Source organism: Aspergillus fischeri, genomic scaffold, assembly GCF_000149645.3.
Source record: "Aspergillus fischeri NRRL 181 1099437636265 genomic scaffold, whole genome shotgun sequence".
In the NCBI taxonomy this organism is placed as follows: Eukaryota; Fungi; Ascomycota; class Eurotiomycetes; order Eurotiales; family Aspergillaceae; genus Aspergillus; species Aspergillus fischeri.
In genome coordinates, this window is record NW_001509761.1 from 776,021 (window position 1) to 791,788 (window position 15,768).

The following is a 15,768-nucleotide window of genomic DNA, read 5'->3' on the forward strand; positions in this document are numbered from 1 at the left end:
CTAAATCGCTTTTTTCGTCCAGAAAGTTCGAACGTTAATGAGGCTTTTTTTCCCGTTCCCACTCCAAAGTCCTCCACTTTCTCAAGTGCCGGTCTCGCTGCTCACCGGATTGCCGTGTCTGCCGTTCAACTCTAAAGAACGGGACCATTTAACCGTCCCGGAGGACTGTGGCTTGCGATTACCCCGCAGAAACAATTTTGCTGCTTGCTAGGCTGCGATCAATTCTTATTACAATTTGCGACCAACAGCCCAAGTCACGGTAAGCCACAAAAGTCTTGGAAATTGGGTTGCGGACAAAGTTTGCTGGATACTACGTTGGGTTAGTTCAGAAAGTCTGTGCGTCATTCACGCATTCTGATTCCTGAAAATCTCGGGGTGTTCCTGGGCTGTGACGTGACCAACCCGCGCTGATTCGGGGACATGGAAACCCGTCCGGGGCGCCCAGTCAGTTCAGTCTGGGGATCGGCATTCGGTCTTTCCGGTATCGGATACGAGTGTGGAGAAGAGAGAAGCAAACCGACCAGCTCTTTTGTCACCTTCCTTTCTGAGGTGGCGGCTTCTCCTGTTATTTAAGCATGATCGAACCTGCTCATGTTGGATTATGAAGAGTGCACGCTAACTGTCAAAATCCTTTTCAACAGGATCCTTTTTCGGGCTGATTTCACTGCCCTGAGAGGCTATCCAGAATGCTTTCCAAGGTGAGCACACTGTCTGCTCTTTCAATCAATGCCGAGCGATGTTAGCTTACCAGATTGACAGAACCTGGCGACGTGGGTGTCACTACTCGCGTGTCTCCCCGCAGCGATCGGCTTACCGAACAATAATGACCGGATTGCGAGGAGCTTGAAGAGACACGGCGGTCATGGGCACAAACAAGTTGACACTAATTCCTCGCATGTCTACAAGACTAGATTCCCTGGTGTGACCTGGGATGATGATCACTGGCTGCTCTCAACTACTACCCTGGATCAGGGCCACTACCAATCTCGCGGTTCCATTGCTAATGGTTACCTCGGTATCAACGTCGCGAGCGTCGGCCCATTCTTCGAATTGGACGTGCCAGTTGGCGGCGACGTGATTAACGGCTGGCCTCTGTATTCCAGAAGACAGACCTTCGCGACTATTGCTGGGTTTTTTGACTATCAGCCCACCACAAATGGCTCTAACTTTCCTTGGCTCAATCAGTACGGAGGTGAGAGCGTGATCAGCGGTATCCCACACTGGAGTGGACTGATTCTCGACCTCGGCGATGGCAATTATCTCGATGCTACCGTGGACAACAAGACCATCACCGATTTCCGGTCCACGTACGATTTCAAGTCCGGGGTGTTGTCTTGGTCGTACACATGGACTCCTAAATGTAACAAGGGCTCTTTCAACATTACCTACCGGCTGTTTGCTCACAAGCTGCATGTCAACCAAGCCGTGGTGGATATGGAGATCACCCCTTCCCAGGGGTCTGAGGCGACAGTGGTCAACGTCATTGATGGGTACTCGGCTGTCCGTACCGATTTTGTGGAATCCGGCCAAGACAATGGAGCTCTCTTTTCGGCTGTGCGGCCCTGGGGAATCTCAAATGTCACGGCCTATGTCTACACAAATTTGACTGCCTGCGCTGGCGTGGATCTGTCTTCTCGAGCTCTTGTCAACGACAAGCCCTATGTCCACAGCAATGAATCATCCGTTGCGCAGGCTGTCAATGTCAAATTCCGTGCGAATGAGACCGTCCGGATCACCAAGTTCGTTGGCGCTGCGTCGTCGGACGCATTCCCTAACCCGCAACAGACGGCTAAGCAAGCTGTGTCTGCAGCAATGGGAGCCGGCTATATGGGATCGCTGCAGTCGCACGTGGCAGAGTGGGCTAGCATTCTCCTGGACGGGTCGGTAGACAGCTTTGTCGACCCTGCCACCGGAAAGTTGCCGGATGATGAGCACATCCTCAATTCCCAGATCATTGCGGTCGCAAACACGTACTACCTCTTGCAGAACACCGTGGGCAAGAATGCCATCAAGGCTGTTTCCGGAGCTCCAGTTAATGTCAACAGCATCTCCGTCGGTGGTTTGACCTCTGATTCGTATGCGGGTCTGGTTTTCTGGGATGCCGACGTCTGGATGCAGCCAGGTCTGGTGGCATCTCACCCCGAGGCTGCGCAGGGAGTGACCAATTACCGAACAAAGCTGTACCCACAGGCACTTGAGAATATCAACACTGCTTTTGCAAGCTCCAAGAACCAGACCTCCTTCTCCCCTTCGGCAGCCATCTATCCTTGGACAAGTGGTCGCTTCGGTAACTGCACCGGTACTGGTCCTTGCTGGGACTACCAGTATCACTTGAACGGCGATATTGGGCTTTCCTTGATGTATCAATGGATTGCGAGCGGCGACACAAAGACTTTCCGAGAGCAGCATTTTCCCATTTACGACTCCGTTGCCACCCTGTATTCGAACATTGTTCAGCGCAATGGTTCGTCCTGGACGCTGACCAATATGACCGATCCGGTACGTTTGACTACCTGGGTATTGCCTACCTCGAAACTAATCAATTTTCTAAGGATGAATATGCCAACCACATTGATGCCGGTGGCTTCACGATGCCTCTTATCTCCGAGACCCTGAGCTACGCCAATTCCTTCCGGAAGCAGTTTGGTCTCGAACAGAATGAGACCTGGACGGAAATCTCTGAAAATGTCCTCGTCATCAGGGAGAACGGCGTGACGCTGGAATATACCACGATGAACGGTACCGCTGTGGTGAAGCAGGCTGATGTAGTGCTTGTCACCTATCCTTTGGTCTATGACAACAATTATACAGCACAGCACGCGTTGAATGACCTCGATTATGTGAGTTTATCCTGCTTATCCTTCACTGCATGAGACTAACAGTTAATGTCCTACAGTACGCCAACCAACAGTCTCCTGACGGACCCGCTATGACGTGGGCTATTTTTGCAATCACTGCAAATGATGTCTCACCATCCGGCTGCTCTGCCTATACCTACCACCAGAACTCTTACGACCCGTACATGAGAGCTCCGTTTTACCAACTGTCCGAACAAATGATCGATGACACCAGTATCAACGGTGGCACTCACCCGGCTTATCCCTTCTTGACAGGACACGGTGGTGCCAACCAGGTCGTCCTCATGGGATACCTGGGCCTGAGACTGCTTCCCGATGATGCCATTCATATCGACCCTAACCTGCCCCCTCAGGTTTCCAACGTGAAGTACCGCACGTTCTATTGGCGCGGATGGCCCATTTCCTCGAGCTCCAACCGCACCCATACGACTATCAGCCGAGCGGCAAACGTTGCGCCTCTTGACACGGCAGACTCTCGCTTTGCCAACGCCTCCATTCCTGTCTTGGTTGGCGACCCCAGCAACTCAACTGCCTACCGGCTTCCAGCCACGGGCCCCCTGGTCGTTCCCAACAGACAGATCGGATTCAACAACACCATTCCTGGAAACATGGTGCAATGTCGCCCCGTGTACTCGCCTAATGACTATGCTCCCGGCCAGTTTCCCATCGCAGCCGTCGACGGTGCAACTTCTACCAAGTGGCGGCCTTCCACCGCCAACATGAGCTCGTTGACCGTGGCCCTGGCCGACATTGAGATCAACTCCAAGGTCTCTGGCTTCCACTTTAACTGGTGGCAAGCCCCTCCCGTCAATGCCACCGTCATCTTCCACGACGAGATGCTTGAGGACCCAGTGGCCGCGATGTCTTCTGCTCACGGGAACTCCCGATACAAGGTCGTCACCACATTGACGAACATCGAGCAATCTCAGCCTTATAACGCCCAGAGCCCTGACTACAACGAAGTTGTCATGGCTACCGGTAATACGACCGATGTGAATCTGTCGCAGACTGTGCACACGTCTCGCTACGCCACTCTGCTGATTTCGGGTAATCAGGCAGGCGGCGAGGAAGGTGCTACTGTTGCTGAGTGGGCTATCCTGGGTGAGAGTAAGGGATCGTCTGGTGGTCACGGCAACAACAAGAGAAGGCTGGACGTCAGGGCTGCTGCTGCGCTGTCTGGTGGTTTGAATGACCGTCGGTACCGGCAGTTCAATGCTTGAGGATGAGTCGTCAGACAGCAGTCATTGAAGATCCTTGGGCTTTTGCAAATGTATTATACATTCCTTTTATGATGTACATAATAATATGATCCGATGCTCGCTAACTAGCTAACAAATAGACCTAGTAACTTGTCCTTACTGCTTAGGTCTTATTCAACCGGTCAACTTCTTGATTCGAGAATCGAATTAGCATAAAATTCAAGTTCTAGTCTCATAATGTAATGGATTTCGTTGAATCTCGTTGGAGCACCGAAGAACTCGTTTCAAATGATGGAAACAAAATGCAACGAAGCTCAAGCGAGCGCAGCCTGCCTCAGGCATCTTTACTTCCTAACTGTGTAGGACCAAGACCGGGCACCTGCATCAATTATGGAGAGGCGCTGGTATCCTACTTTGATCAGCGTACTAACACCATCATCTCTCATCCATTGCACTGATTAGACAGGACATTGGCCGTCAGCAATCAATCTTTCTACCTTGGACCTTGGTCTTCCTAGTAAAAAGCATATGGGTTGATTACATGCAGTCAGGGTTGTCAATTATTGCTTATCCGTCAATCCTCCCAGTCTGCTCTTCCTTGCCGGCCATGCATACCGAGACCCTCACATGTTCCAACTGCTCGAGGCAATCAGGAGAGCAAATGAGGTCTTGTATTCTCTGTCAATCTCGTCAGACGCCTTCGAGTCGGCGAGGTAGGAGTGGCCTACACTTATGGCGTCTCACCTTAACGGCAGCACAATCCCAGAAACACTAGCAGGCATGTTCATCTGATTGCTCGTTTCCGTGTCTAACATGCAATCGAGACCGCTCGCACCGAACGACATGGATAGGTGATTTTCAAATAGGCTATTTGCTGACTCTTGCTGACTCCTCTAGCAGTCTTCCAGATTTCCCCATTACACAACCGATGCAGTATGGAAGCAAGGTATAGCATACTCTGATGCGATTGGCCATTTTACTCTACGATGGTGCAATGGCTGGACTTGATTGTGGGATGGGAATACCCGAGTTTCGTCACTTTTGTGATTGGGCATTGACATGTTGAGGCTGTACCTAGTCGACGTGGAGTCTTTGCGGTCCCCACGGCCTTGCGACCCAATCATCTGGCGACTATAAGGGTGTATATCAACTGTTTCTTTCGTCGTTCGACAATTACCTTTCGAGAAAGTCGAAGTTGTGTCTATCTTCACAGCTCGCGGCTTCCCGGTCTGATTGTCCTTGAAGATGACCTCCCGGCCTAACTTCTTGGTCATCGTCGCCGATGACCTCGGTTTCAGCGACTGTGGTTGTTTTGGGTCAGAGATTAGTACTCCCAACATCGATGCCTTGGCCTATTCTCGGGGTGGACTACGGTTCACTTCCTTCCATGTTGCTGCGGCCTGCGCTCCCACGCGGTCCATGCTCATGACTGGAACGGACCACCATTTGACCGGTCTAGGCCAAATGCCGGAGTACATAGCCCTGTCTCGCGCCCACCAAGGCGCCCCAGGCCATGAAGGGTACTTGAACGAGAGGGTTGTGGCATTGCCGGAGCTGCTCAGGGACGGCGGCTATTATACTTTGATGTCGGGAAAATGGCACCTGGGGTTGAAGCGGGAGTACTCGCCGCATGCTCGGGGGTTTGCGAAGTCGTACGCTATGCTTTCTGGTGCGGCGAATCATTATGGTGAGTTTGTGCAAGGTGTTTATCTTCTTTCTGGATCTGAAGGTTGCTAACAAGACCGAAGGGTATGAGCCTCTGTATGATGACATTGTTGCGGGCGTCCACCCTTTCTTCCAAACAACTGTGACGGCTCTCCACATGGAAGACGCTGAGTATTCGACAAAACTGCCAGAGGACTTTTATTCTTCCAAGACGTACGCCTCGAAGGTCATCGAGTTTCTTTCCGAGCGTCCGGAGTCGGAGAAAGGGAGGCCGTTCTTCGCTTACCTCCCTTTCACTGCTCCGCACTGGCCTCTGCAAGCGCCCAAGTCCTACGTGGACAAGTACCGCGGGATGTACAATGATGGTCCAGCTGCATTGAGACTTAAGCGACTCGAGAGACTAAAGGAACTGGGCTTGGTTGCGCCAGACATTGTGCCACACGAAGTCGTAACGGGACCGGGGGACCTTGATTGGGAGACGATGGACGACAAAGAGCGGGCGAAATCCGCTCGCGCGATGGAAGTCTACGCCGCCATGGTGGAAGTGATGGATGAGAACATCGGCCGAGTCGTGGACTATTTACGACAGTCGGGTGAATACGACCACACCATCATCTGCTTCATGTCGGATAATGGTGCCGAGGGCGCCAGCTACGAGGCTTCGCCTCTCGGCGGCAGTGGTATCACAGCACATCTGGAGAAGTACTATGATAATTCGTTGGAGAATATCGGGCGGCCAAACTCCTACGTGTGGTACGGCAGTCGCTGGGCCCAAGCAGCTACGGCCCCATCGCGACTCTACAAGATGTTCTCTACGGAGGGTGGTTGCCGTGTGCCTTTGGTTGTGAAGCCGGCGGGCAATCCAGAAGCCCTGCATGAGGGTGGTCGTGTCATCGACGCCTTTTGTACAGTCATGGACATTGTCCCGACTATTCTGGAATACGCTGGGCTGCAACATCCGGGAACCACATATCGAGGACGAAAGGTCGAGCGCGTTCGCGGTGTCAGTTGGAAGCCGTTCCTGGACGCCATAGCGGTCGCTGGCACGGATACTTCTCCTGCCCCGTCGTCGATCCATGGCGAGGAGCATGTCACGGGCTGGGAAATTGCTGGAAGTGGTGCCCTGCGAAAGGGACGGTACAAGATTACTTACGTTCCTCTCCCTCGGGGCCCACAACGGTGGGAGCTCTTTGACATTGTAGAGGATCCCGGAGAGACGCGCGATTTGAGCAAGGAGAAACCCGAAATCTTCAATGAGTTGTTGAGACTCTGGGCTATCTACGCTGAGGAGGTTGGTGTTGTCGGACTGGCCGGCCAGATATCGGCGAACAACCAGGTAGTTGAAGGAGTCAAGGATGAATTTGAGGATACTGGACGGTGGATCCGTTTTATTGGCAAGGACAATGTGCCACCTGAGATACAAGCTCGGCTTCCCAAATGATCTTGAGTTATGGTTATTGGAAGAATGACAGTTATTAAACCGTCTATCTGAAGGCATAAAGGGTGAACGCTGACTGTAGTGGTTTCGACCGCAGCGGAATCCCCTCCCGAGTTCAGTCTTTCGAGACTTCGGGTAAACCTGCCGATGGCCAACAGAAGGAAGCATGAGTACTTCCCCGCATTCTGTGTTACTGGGAGAAGCTCGCGTGACAGTTAGGGTGACTGTGTTGTCGCAGCATGATTAGTGGACGCTCAGTCCATGTCTATGTGGCGTGCAGAAGCAATATATCCGTGCATTCATCCAGAGAATCAATTCCGACAAAGAATGGCTGAAGTGCTCGTTGCATTCTGATGTCTCACCACCGAAGTCTCCTCCGGGCTTCCCGTCGCATCGCTACTGCTGTGTCTTTGGTCCTCTCCATGGCCGATTTATTCTCGATCGCTCTTCGCAACAGGAAATGGAGACATTCTTCCGTTGTCCCCCAAGCCAGACACTTGAATACTCCAGGCGTCGGTGTCTCCGACTGACCAGTGTTGTTCCCAGCCAATAACTCACAGCTCACTTCGTCTGCCATCCCTTGCAACTGGCCAATCTCAAGTGGAATCGTGGGTTGACCGTCATTAATCCTCTGTCTATATAGTGTCGACGCCTTGCGCACGCTTTCCGCGTTATGAGAGGCCACGAACAACCGTACATCCGGAAACGCTGCCGCATTATCAGCCGCTACTTTCAGCGGGAACTTCTGTGATAAAAGGCTTTCAACAATATAGTCGTAGCTGTTATCCGTATCTGTCTTAGTATCGTGTATCCGGGATCTGATATCATGCGCGATGTAGGCCCCGCGGACAAGCTTGATCCCCAATGTCCATCCTTCCTTTTGAGCTAGGCAAAGGTGCCGATAGACGTTCTCGGTCGAGGACTTCAAATACGCCTGGATGGTGTTGTAGACGACTATCCTCCCGTTGCGGTTGAACCTTCGCATGAGGTCAATCGTCCAGGCGTCGATCGTCGGCTGGAAGACTTGCTGTTCTGCGTCGATCCAAAGACGGGAGTTCTGGGATGCTGTGGCCTCGCAGATCTCTTCAATGGCTTGCGCGATAGAGGGGGGCGGAACGAGGTCGCCCCGAGAAAGGGCTTCGACGGCTTTGGGGCCTGCACCGGTGAATCTGATTCTGTTAGCTGGTTGTCCGTTTGAGTCGGCGCAGGTGTCGATCGTGGATAGATCATTACTTGATTCCAAGGAAGTCTCCTGCGCCAATCATCTTCAGTGTCTGTAGGTTTCCTTGTCTCCATTCCTCCACTGCTTTGTCTTGAATTGCTAGTTGACTTTTCTCAACGTGAAAGCTACTGTTGTCGTTTTTGTCCGCCTTTGCAATTGATTCTCTAGCGTATCCAAGGATGACACCCTTGAATCCTAGGCTCTTCATGTCCTGGACTGTCTTGCGCACTTCAGCCTCGTTGGTACCTGCGCAGAAGTGATTGTAGATTGTTTTCCGAAGGAGGTAATCTATCAGTGGGTTCTTTGATGGATTGATGAGGGGAGACTTGGAATCCACAACGTATTTCATTATTGATAAACAAGGGTTCAGTAAGGGGGAGAACATGATGGATGTGAACAAAAGCGAGCGAATAAGGGTCCCTGTTGGTAGCACTGAGAGAGGCGCCTTCTTTGGAGATGGACATGGCTGTGAAGTGATGGCATCTCGAGGCCGGTGTGTGGGAGGTGTTGTATTCGATGTTGAAACACGACACCGTAATTGTTTGCCTGCAACCAAGGACACAATGCTGGGTCGCTTTGGCACTAAGGACATCACTGACATTTTGAGGTTTTTCCAACAATGACGCTTCAAACCACAACTACTACATCGCCTCTATGTCGCTATTTATCCTTCATTCTGTCCTGTTCTCTCACTTCGTACGTGAGGGGTCAAGTCGGCCAGCTAGTTCAGATGCTGTAGATCAATGCATGACGGCCTGGTCCCCGATTGGTGTTGAGATAAAAATCACCCAAGAACACTCTGATCGCATTTAATGATTCGATTCGTGGTCTTGTACAGACGACCTCGGACTCCCTTCCGACAAAGTCTCGGTTTGAGATTCCGCACTACATTCCAGACACAGTCAAAGCCACTAACAAGTTCCATCGCTATTACAGGTCAGATTCCATCTATGTTCTAGGCAGTTCTTTCTATATCACATGAACTATCAAGGCATTTCCTTTAGATGTCTAGCTCCGTTGATCATTGCTTGTGCGCACGCTCCTCTCACGCCCTCCTTCTCCACCGTCAACAGACCCTGGATTGTACAACCGCGTGGGGACGAAATACTCTCTCTTAGGATAGCTGGATGCACACCTTCTCGCAACAAACCTGCCATTCCGATCAAGTTCTGCGCTGCCATTTCTAACGCATCCGCTCTTCGGAGTCCCTCCGCAACGCAGCCATCCAGAATGCCATCTAACGGAACAGTCAGAACAGCAATAGAGGAACCCACAAGCATTGTGCCGATATCAAACAGATCTGCCGCCAGGAATTTCACCTTTCCGATCTGTTCGAAAATCCAGGTCAAGGTGTCGGCCATGTCATACGAAAGATTGTTGTTGGTCTGGATGATGGTCATCGATTGACGCAGACGAGCTGCAACATTGGGCATTGCTCTCACGATAATTGCTTTTGATTCGGCATCGTCTGCGGGTGAATTGCGATAGATATACTTCTCGATATCTTCAGGCGTTTTTCCCGCCATGATGCTGATCACCAATTTCCCTGCTAGGGCCTCCCGCACACCAGACTCGCCCAAAACCTCCTCGGCCAGATAAGGTTTGCAGGCAAGCAGGACAATGTCCGCCTCTTGCATAGCGAGAAGATTATCCGAATGTCTAATGTCAACACGATCTTCATCCGCTTGGAATTCTTCGCCAAGTCGGTAGGCAGATACAGCGCTCTTCGTGCTCACAATAAAACGTGAGATCTTTGCCGATGCACTACCATTGGAATCTGTCGTCCGACGTGTCGCATCAAGGAGGCCGCTCAGAATAGCTGAACCCATGTTTCCTTTCAAATGGTTAGTTCCACAGATGCTCAATCAAGGGGGCCCTCCTATAGGTACCGCAACCAATGAACGCAAGTGTACGTTCTGATGCCATTGTGTTGGATTTTTCAATAGTGATGAGCCCAGCGTATGTCCAGGAAGAATTAGATGAAATAGACGAAGTATGTATGAGCAACAAGATCAAGAGGCAGATATTGCGGGAAACGATTGCGGTTTCAGCTTCGGGAAGAGAACCCGAGAAGTTGGAGACGCAGTGTACCTGCTTATCACTTGCTCTTCGCTGAGGATTAATTCGTTCCACCAGTAATTGGTTCCTGTATATGCAACCTGAAAAGGTAGTTAAGGACTTGTCTGTACATATTGGCTTGCACATCATAGAGGCCAGTTCCCTGTATGCACGTGACCTACTGAGTCACTGGCAAACGGCCAACAGTCAACACATCCTGCTTCGCCCTGATTGTGGATAGCGTGCTCAATGCATAATCAGGAATGAATAGTTGACGTTGGGTGGCCTGGTGTTGTCCATTTAAAGTAAACAAAATGCAAAATGCAAAATGCAAAATGCAAAATGGAAAAACAAAAAGTCAAGGCTGGCCCGAGCCGCGGATCGAACGCGGGACCTCTCGCAGATGTGCTTGGGTTTTTCCCTAAGCGAGAATCATACCACTAGACCACCCGGGCAACTGTGTCATTAAGGCAGCTTAATACGTTATAGGAGCCTAGCCAGAGGAAATGGTGGATTCTCTCATGGATATATACACAAAAAGCCAGGGCTTCTAACGCAGTTTCAACTTGATGCATGTTGCTTACACTAGGGTTCTTGTAGCTATCTTGATGACCACACAGACTGCTTTTGATATTGGTGGGCGTATTTGTTACCAGTGTTATACGTACTCCGAGTGATGTGCAATATATATCCTCAGGTCTGGACTCAGAGCTATCCCCTGCACAAACACCTATGCGCGAAGCTATCTGACAGGAAGAAAGGTGCTATAGCGATGCAGGGTATATGCTCAGGGCGTATAGAGTCCACTATTAAGGAGCAAATAAAATGAACTAGGTATTGATTGTTGAAACAATATTGAAAACGGGTTGATTTATCGCTAATTGTGAAGAAGTGTTAAAGCTAGCTATGCTATGAACCATAAGCTGAAAGCCCTAGAGTAAGTGCGGAAAGGAGAATGACATTACTCCCTCCGATCGGAACGAACCGTCATGTCATCAAGGCGCATTATCCTATACCAGAAGCTTGTGCTTTCCAGAACTGTAAGAAACACAACAACCTGAGCTGGGAATTGTGTACAGACACACATTGCGCCGAGTTGGCGGCCCGCGCGCCAAGGACGATTTGATAGATGGTTGATCAAACGTCCGGCGCAGACTGAAACTGTCGCGGGAGGCTAAACTGACTTCCTTGGAGACCTAACCGGTCTGGGGTCTCGACATATGGTCGAGAGTCAAGACGGCACGTGCAAACCGAGTCGCGGCATACCTGTTGCTTGTAGAGATTGAATGCAGATATATCCACCGGCAGGCCATTCTTAGGAGATCTTCGGACGCTTGGCATTTGGAAAGCCCGAACCTGCTCGCATACGCTTGCGCTCCATCGCTTCCATCTCCTCCTTCATGATGCGCTCCTGCTCGGTCATTTTCTTAGGTTGTTCCAGCACCGGCCCTTTCTTTCCTGCCAGAGGGTTCTTCTTTGCCATGGCTGCGAAAACATTCTTCGGCTTATTATTGTTAAACGACATGGAGAGCTTCGGCGCCACCGGTTGGGGTGCAGCCTCTACCGGAGCCGCCTCTACTGGAGCCGCGGGAGACTCAACCGCACTCGTGTCTGGTGTCGCTGAAGACGGTTCCTTATCCTTCTCCTCTGGCGACTGCGTCCTTGACGTCACTGACTTCGACTCTCCATTCGTCTTCGACACAAACCCGATATTGAGCTTCACCTTCTCGCCCTCCTTGCGCTGCAGAGTTCGTGCTTCAGGATCAATCTCATCCTGCTTCTCCGCATTCCGCCGAGCCCGTTCGATCTGTTCCTGAATCTGCTGCTGCTCCCGCTCCTCGTCTCCCCTGTCCTGCCGCTCTTTCTTGAGGATCGCCTCCCGTCGTCGCATCGTTTCTGGACTCCGATCGATGTAGGAAACAAACAGACCCTTCTCGGTTTCCTCGACACGGCAAATACCCTCTCGACCGAGGTGGGCCGCAAACTGGGTAAGACTCTTCCATTTGGTGGCGTTCATATGAATGTGCTTTATCAACGTCAGTGATCTGCCGCCATAATCCAAACTATTACCGCGCGACTCACCTCCTTATCAGCAATAACCTGCTGATAGAATTGATTAACGTGGACCTTCTTCTCGCCATGCGTAGTCTTGAGCAAATTGACAAAGTTGTTCAGGAACTCTCTGCTGAATTCCTCGATATGTTTCTTGGGATCCTCGCCGATGAGCAGCATCTGTCGTACATGGCTTTCACTCTGTACATGACTGAAGTAACAAAAATCAGTATACATTTGCCGGAAAGCTCATAGGTAATAAAGAGACTCACCACTTGAAACCGTTCTCATCGCGCATCTGGCGCTGGCAAGCCTGGCAGTACCATCGCAATCTGCCTAAGCCTTTCTATTTTCTGTTAGTGACTTGGTATTTTTCAAAATTGTAGGACGGGAATGAGAGAACATACGGCTTTGATCTTGTTACTGATCGCTTTGGTGCTTCCAGCCTCTGCACGAGGCATATTGAAGGAAAGAAATGTGAGTGTAGGGACGGATTAACCAGGCTTTGTACAAGATTCAGGGTGCACGCGACTTCATTCAAACCTCCGTCCGAATCTTGGAACTGAAAGAGGGAGGAAGGGATATGAAGAGAGCTTCGTTGGCGATGGTCGACCGAGAGGCAAGACCGATGTGGCGGGTGACCGGGTTCTGTGGCTAAGGCGTTATCACGTGATAATAACCCGAAGATTTGTGGCTTGTTATCAGAAGGGACACACAGGTATCTGACAGCAAAAGCTCGGTTTGCCTCAAAAGGTCATATCTCCTGGCGGAAAGAGTATATTGAACGCTATTAACTGAGGACCAGACTCCAGCTATCCTACCCACATCCAGACAGAATTGCTTTTCTAGAAGAACTGACGCCCACCGTGTAAAGTACAATTGTTGAAAGGCAAGCAGAAGAAAATCACAAATCATAGTATATGTAGAGGGCAACGAGTCCAAAATCGATTAAAAGGGTACCATCGTGGACCAGAGTGGAACACCTCGTTGCCGAACTCCTTGGATCATGGTGAAACATGGACAAAACAAAACGACATTGCGATACAATCACATCATATATTCATGGATCGCCGACGGCCCGTTCTCATTATACTCCACGCGGCTCATGAAGCCTTTGCTTAATCCTTGGTCAAGGACGAAGACAACCTTGGATGCGACCTGAGCACCCAAAAACACCGCCTCCTCCATGCCATGGCCACCTGTGGACGGGCCGCTGGGCCTGCCAGCAGCACCATTGCCCATGCCCAAGGCCCCAGCACCACTGGCGCCTGGTGCGTTGGTGTTGCTTTGTTCTTTCCACTCAGGGAAATATTCAGGAGGCTTCAAGGTCTTCACAGAGGTGGGAGTCTGTGAATGACCGGTAGACCGATGGTGGAAAGTAGCGTTAGGGTCGAGCGATGGTGTCCCAGGTGGCATGTTGCCTACCGCTGGGTTGCCGGAGTGGGTTGCAGCAACGAGCAGAGGATTGACGCCGTGGCCGGCGGGATGATGCATGAGACCGGGCTGGCCAGAAGGAATGGGTGTATTGGTTCCTCCGGTAGGCAACGGGGTGGAGAAATTCGACGGAATTTCAGATGTGAAAATCGTACCTGATGGCGAAAGGATGAACTTCTGTGTGATTGCTCCAAGCAAAGCCTGTGTGAAACCTGTTCGAGAATATCAGCGTATATGTCGAGGAGAGATACCCATGGAGGCCACTAACCCTTGACCTTGCTACCATTTCCCACGACAATCAATGAGTCCCAAAGCTCGCTCCGCTTGGTTGCATCGGGAACGGCGAGAATGGTATGATGTATTTGAGTGGCAATATCCTCTAGAATTCCACTCGAGAGACGCTCCCCTACGTGTTCTTTGGGAGTTGCTGCTAAGAAGCGCTCGATGCCAACCTCGATGTCTCGCTTTTGACGGATGAATCGTCCAGAACCGTCAGTCGTCTGCTGGTCAGAGTCTAGGCGAACGAATTCCTCAAACTGGAACGAAGCTTTCTCTTTCTTGGAGTTCGGCAGACGAATAGGTTTCGCAGCCTGATCCGCTGCACCCTTCTTTGAAGCCTTCTCAGCCTTCTCTTTCTCCCTCTTTGCTAGAAACTCGCTCGTGTTCCCAGTAACGATGGCCGCAACATCCAAGACCCCTTCATCTTCTTCACCTTCTGCGTTGTTCCCTTCAGCCCCGGTCTGAGTGTTGTTGCCCGGGCCACGAGGGACGGATCCATTCACACCTACACCGTCCTGTGCACCTGTCGAGGCCGATACCGCTGGGTTGGCGCCTTGTTGTGCGGTCTCTGCGGTGCCAGGGAATGGTGTTCCCGGCGGTAAGATCTCTGTGATATTGCTTCTCTTCAATTGCTCGCACATTTCCCTTGTGAAGCCCTTGGGTTCCAGTAATTCCAGAAGCCTTTCGGTCATGTAATCCCCACCACAGCCTTCCAGGGCGATACCTCTTCCGTGTTCATTGACCATGAAATCGGTCACGGCGGTGACATCGACCTTCCCTTTCCCGACATCGACAACCGTTGCGGTAGATGTTCCGTATCCATAGCAGACTGCCAGTGCAGAATCCATTAGACAAAACGCCGGTGTCTTGAATTTCTCGAAAACAAACTGAGTGATCGCCTCGCGATCACGGGCGGACCAGACTGGCTCAGCAATGAGCATGATTGGTGTGTGGAAAGGCGGGCTAAGTGTGTTGTAAACATGTGTTAAGAGGGCGAAAAAGACAGGCCAATCAACAATCCGTCCGTTTTCGATGGGATAAATCGCGCCTTCATCCGATGTGACATCCTCCTCGTAGAAGACCTCCTGTGTAGTCTCCTGCGCCGTGTCGCCATTGTTTTCTTGCGACTCTCCATTCTCCGGCTGGCCTCCAGTTTCCGCGGTCTGTGGCTTCTCATCCGTCACAGTGTTCGCTGCACCCTCGGGCGCAGAGGTTTCCGCATCCTTCATCTCCACGTCCTCCTTGGGCGCGTCTGCGCCATTGCTAGGTTTAACATCGCGTCGCTTTTCGTGAATCTTATATGGCTCATATTCGCCCTTCTTTTCACCAGGAAACATGCGCGTGGGGAAGCGAAATCGTGCAGGAGTAAAGGACTCCGGAAGGCCGAGCTGCGCCAGGGTCACTTGCGAACCAGGCGCAATTATCTAAAAAGGGACAGGGGGTTAGTGGGTTGCTGCCTTGTGGCCATAAGGCAAGTGAATGTTGCGAGGTGGGGTAAATGAGGTTTACCAGAATGTGTTCATCCTTGAAGGGCGGCATCCTGGGCAGTCCAGCGTGATGGAG

The 15,768-nt window shown here is 51.3% G+C and overlaps 6 protein-coding genes and 1 non-coding gene across 7 annotated transcripts, besides 2 other annotated features; 2 read left to right on the plus strand and 5 right to left on the minus strand.

Moving 5' to 3' along the window:
- Window positions 1-686: 686 nt before the first annotated feature.
- On the plus strand, window positions 687-4,078 carry treA (alpha,alpha-trehalase treA; the record flags this gene model as incomplete). The annotated part of the gene is made up of 4 exons (XM_001258885.1): window positions 687-698; window positions 760-2,499; window positions 2,553-2,840; window positions 2,897-4,078. The coding sequence occupies 4 exons, from the start codon at window positions 687-689 to the stop codon at window positions 4,076-4,078; spliced, it is 3,222 nt and encodes a 1,073-aa protein (XP_001258886.1).
- Window positions 4,079-5,302: 1,224 nt separating this feature from the next.
- Window positions 5,303-7,163, plus strand: NFIA_003450 (arylsulfatase; the record flags this gene model as incomplete). Its single annotated transcript, XM_001258886.1, has 2 exons — window positions 5,303-5,744; window positions 5,806-7,163. 2 exons carry the CDS (start codon window positions 5,303-5,305, stop codon window positions 7,161-7,163), a joined length of 1,800 nt encoding a protein of 599 aa, XP_001258887.1.
- Window positions 7,164-7,518: 355 nt separating this feature from the next.
- On the minus strand, window positions 7,519-8,731 carry NFIA_003460 (putative proline oxidase Put1; the record flags this gene model as incomplete). Its single annotated transcript, XM_001258887.1, has 2 exons — window positions 7,519-8,335; window positions 8,394-8,731. The coding sequence occupies 2 exons, from the start codon at window positions 8,729-8,731 to the stop codon at window positions 7,519-7,521; spliced, it is 1,155 nt and encodes a 384-aa protein (XP_001258888.1).
- Window positions 8,732-9,368: 637 nt separating this feature from the next.
- NFIA_003470 (pyrroline-5-carboxylate reductase) lies at window positions 9,369-10,211 on the minus strand (the record flags this gene model as incomplete). The annotated part of the gene is made up of 1 exon (XM_001258888.1): window positions 9,369-10,211. One exon carries the CDS (start codon window positions 10,209-10,211, stop codon window positions 9,369-9,371), a length of 843 nt encoding a protein of 280 aa, XP_001258889.1.
- A 539-nt stretch (window positions 10,212-10,750) lies between these two features.
- Window positions 10,751-10,789: a microsatellite.
- Window positions 10,790-10,806: 17 nt separating this feature from the next.
- On the minus strand, window positions 10,807-10,895 carry NFIA_003480. The gene has a single exon. It is a non-coding gene; the product is annotated as a tRNA-Pro (tRNA).
- An 860-nt stretch (window positions 10,896-11,755) lies between these two features.
- NFIA_003490 (putative C2H2 finger domain protein (Kin17)) lies at window positions 11,756-12,953 on the minus strand (the record flags this gene model as incomplete). Its single annotated transcript, XM_001258889.1, has 4 exons — window positions 11,756-12,466; window positions 12,523-12,703; window positions 12,765-12,838; window positions 12,900-12,953. 4 exons carry the CDS (start codon window positions 12,951-12,953, stop codon window positions 11,756-11,758), a joined length of 1,020 nt encoding a protein of 339 aa, XP_001258890.1.
- Window positions 11,997-12,027: a microsatellite.
- A 586-nt stretch (window positions 12,954-13,539) lies between the features above and the next one.
- Window positions 13,540-15,744, minus strand: NFIA_003500 (putative chromatin remodeling complex subunit (Arp9); the record flags this gene model as incomplete). The annotated part of the gene is made up of 3 exons (XM_001258890.1): window positions 13,540-14,138; window positions 14,195-15,629; window positions 15,715-15,744. The coding sequence occupies 3 exons, from the start codon at window positions 15,742-15,744 to the stop codon at window positions 13,540-13,542; spliced, it is 2,064 nt and encodes a 687-aa protein (XP_001258891.1).
- Window positions 15,745-15,768: the final 24 nt, after the last annotated feature.